General features: G+C 40.5%; 1 protein-coding gene across 2 annotated transcripts in view; it reads right to left on the bottom strand.

Annotated features, from left to right (window-relative positions):
• stag3 (STAG3 cohesin complex component) overlaps positions 1-2,500 on the bottom strand; it is a 186,176-nt gene that overhangs the window by 57,967 nt on the left and 125,709 nt on the right. For both annotated transcript variants that reach the window (XM_081381948.1, XM_081381949.1), the window contains exon 22: positions 993-1,085. In XM_081381948.1, the coding sequence (XP_081238074.1) occupies positions 993-1,085 (93 nt within the window). The remainder of the gene's footprint in view (positions 1-992; positions 1,086-2,500) is intronic.

Here is a 2,500-nt window from a genome sequence, read left to right as displayed (position 1 = left end):
ACACACACACACACACACAGAGAGAGCCGTACCTGGTTCCTGACGCGCCTCTGAGCCACAGACAGACAGCTCACACACACACACACACACACACACACAGAGAGAGCCGTACCTGGTTCCTGACGCGCCTCTGAGCCACAGACAGACAGCTCACACACACACACACACACACACACACACACACACACAGAGAGAGCCGTACCTGGTTCCTGACGCGCCTCTGAGCCACAGACAGACAGCTCACACACACACACACACACACACACACACACACACAGAGAGAGCCGTACCTGGTTCCTGACGCGCCTCTGAGCCACAGACAGACAGCTCACACACACACACACACACACACACACACACACAGAGAGAGCCGTACCTGGTTCCTGACGCGCCTCTGAGCCACAGACAGACAGCTCACACACACACACACACACACACACACACACACACAGAGAGAGCCGTACCTGGTTCCTGACGCGCCTCTGAGCCACAGACAGACAGCTCACACACACACACACACACACACACACACAGAGAGAGCCGTACCTGGTTCCTGACGCGCCTCTGAGCCACAGACAGACAGCTCACACACACACACACACACACACAGAGAGAGCCGTACCTGGTTCCTGACGCGCCTCTGAGCCACAGACAGACAGCTCACACACACACACACACACACACACACACACACACAGAGAGAGCCGTACCTGGTTCCTGACGCGCCTCTGAGCCACAGACAGACAGCTCACACACACACACACACACACACACACACACACACACACACACACACACACACACACACACACACACACACAGAGAGAGAGCCGTACCTGGTTCCTGACGCGCCTCTGAGCCACAGACAGACAGCTCACACACACACACACACACACACACAGAGAGAGCCGTACCTGGTTCCTGACGCGCCTCTGAGCCACAGACAGACAGCTCACACACACACACACACACACACACAGAGAGAGCCGTACCTGGTTCCTGACGCGCCTCTGAGCCACAGACAGACAGCTCACACACACCACACAGAAGCAGTGGAGAGACTTCAGCACACGCTTCAGCTCCACCTGACAGACACAACATTAGCAAGGTCAACACTCTTCAAACTCCTCACACTCTCACCCTTACGAAAAAAAAGTATACTTCAAGTTAATTTTATGGAGTATACTTGAGTAATGTTCAAGTATATTTTTAAGTATACTTTATGTAGTAAGTATACTAATGTCAATATGTACTAGTAGTAAACTTGTAAGTGTACTATTTTAATACCGCTTGGGACTAAATTGGCCCACTTGAAGTATATAAAAGTATATGTTTAAGTGTACTATAAGTGTAACAGTAGTAAACTTTAAGTGCACAACTAGTTCATAATTATGTTTCTCATTTGTACTGCAAGTGAACTTATGAGTATACTAGTAGTTTACTATTTTAATACTTGTAGCAACTTTGAAGTATACTCTCAGTAAACTACTAGTTTAGTAGTTTTATACTACAAGTTTTCTTTTAATGTACTCTCAGTAAACTACTAGTTTAGTAGTTTTATACTACAAGTTTTCTTTAAGTGAACTTAACATCATACTTATAGTTTACCATTTATATATTATTTGTACTCTTTTAGTGTACTCTCAGTAAACTATTAGTTTAGTAGTTTTATACTACAAGTTTACTGAGTACACTAAAAGAGTAAAAATAATATATAAATGGTAAACTATAAGCATGATGTTAAGTTCACTTAAAGAAGACTTGTAACTAGTAGTTTTCTTTAAGTGAACTTAACATCATACTTATAGTTTACCATTTATATATTTTTACTCTTTTAGTGTACTCTCAGTAAACTATTAGTTTAGTAGTTTTATACTACAAGTTTACTGAGTACACTAAAAGAGTAAAAATAATATATAAATGGTAAACTATAAGCATGATGTTAAGTTCACTTAAAGAAGACTTGTAACTAGTAGTTTTCTTTAAGTGAACTTAACATCATACTTATAGTTTACCATTTATATATTATTTTTACTCTTTTAGTGTACTCTCAGTAAACTACTAGTTTAGTAGTTTTATTCTACAAGTTTTCTTTAAGTGAACTTAACATTATACTTATAGTTTACTATTTATATACAATTTTTGCACTTGCAGTAGGCCTACAGTATACTACTATATTCAAATGTTATTTTTTTATACTTGAAAAATACCTTTAACTCTAATTTTAAAAAACATTTTATTAGCTTCATGCATCCTTTATCAACACTCGAATGTCAGTAAGTTTCATAAAGAAAGACAACATTTTGTTAAAATGTTGAGAAAATAGTTGAGAAAATCACATTTTTGTCAAAGACTACGCCTTGATCAGATCCAGAACGATGATCAAACACAGGTGGAGTAGGTCGAGTCCAACACCCCCAAAGCTTCACAGTCGTTTTCTCTTCATGGGTTAGGCCTACACTTCATTTCATTTGGAAACATTAAGCAGTTTTGATTTACA

Source organism: Scardinius erythrophthalmus, assembly GCF_964197995.2.
Source record: "Scardinius erythrophthalmus genome assembly, chromosome: 13".
Taxonomy (NCBI): Eukaryota; Metazoa; Chordata; class Actinopteri; order Cypriniformes; family Leuciscidae; genus Scardinius; species Scardinius erythrophthalmus.
This window is presented reverse-complemented; position numbering and strand designations above follow the sequence as displayed.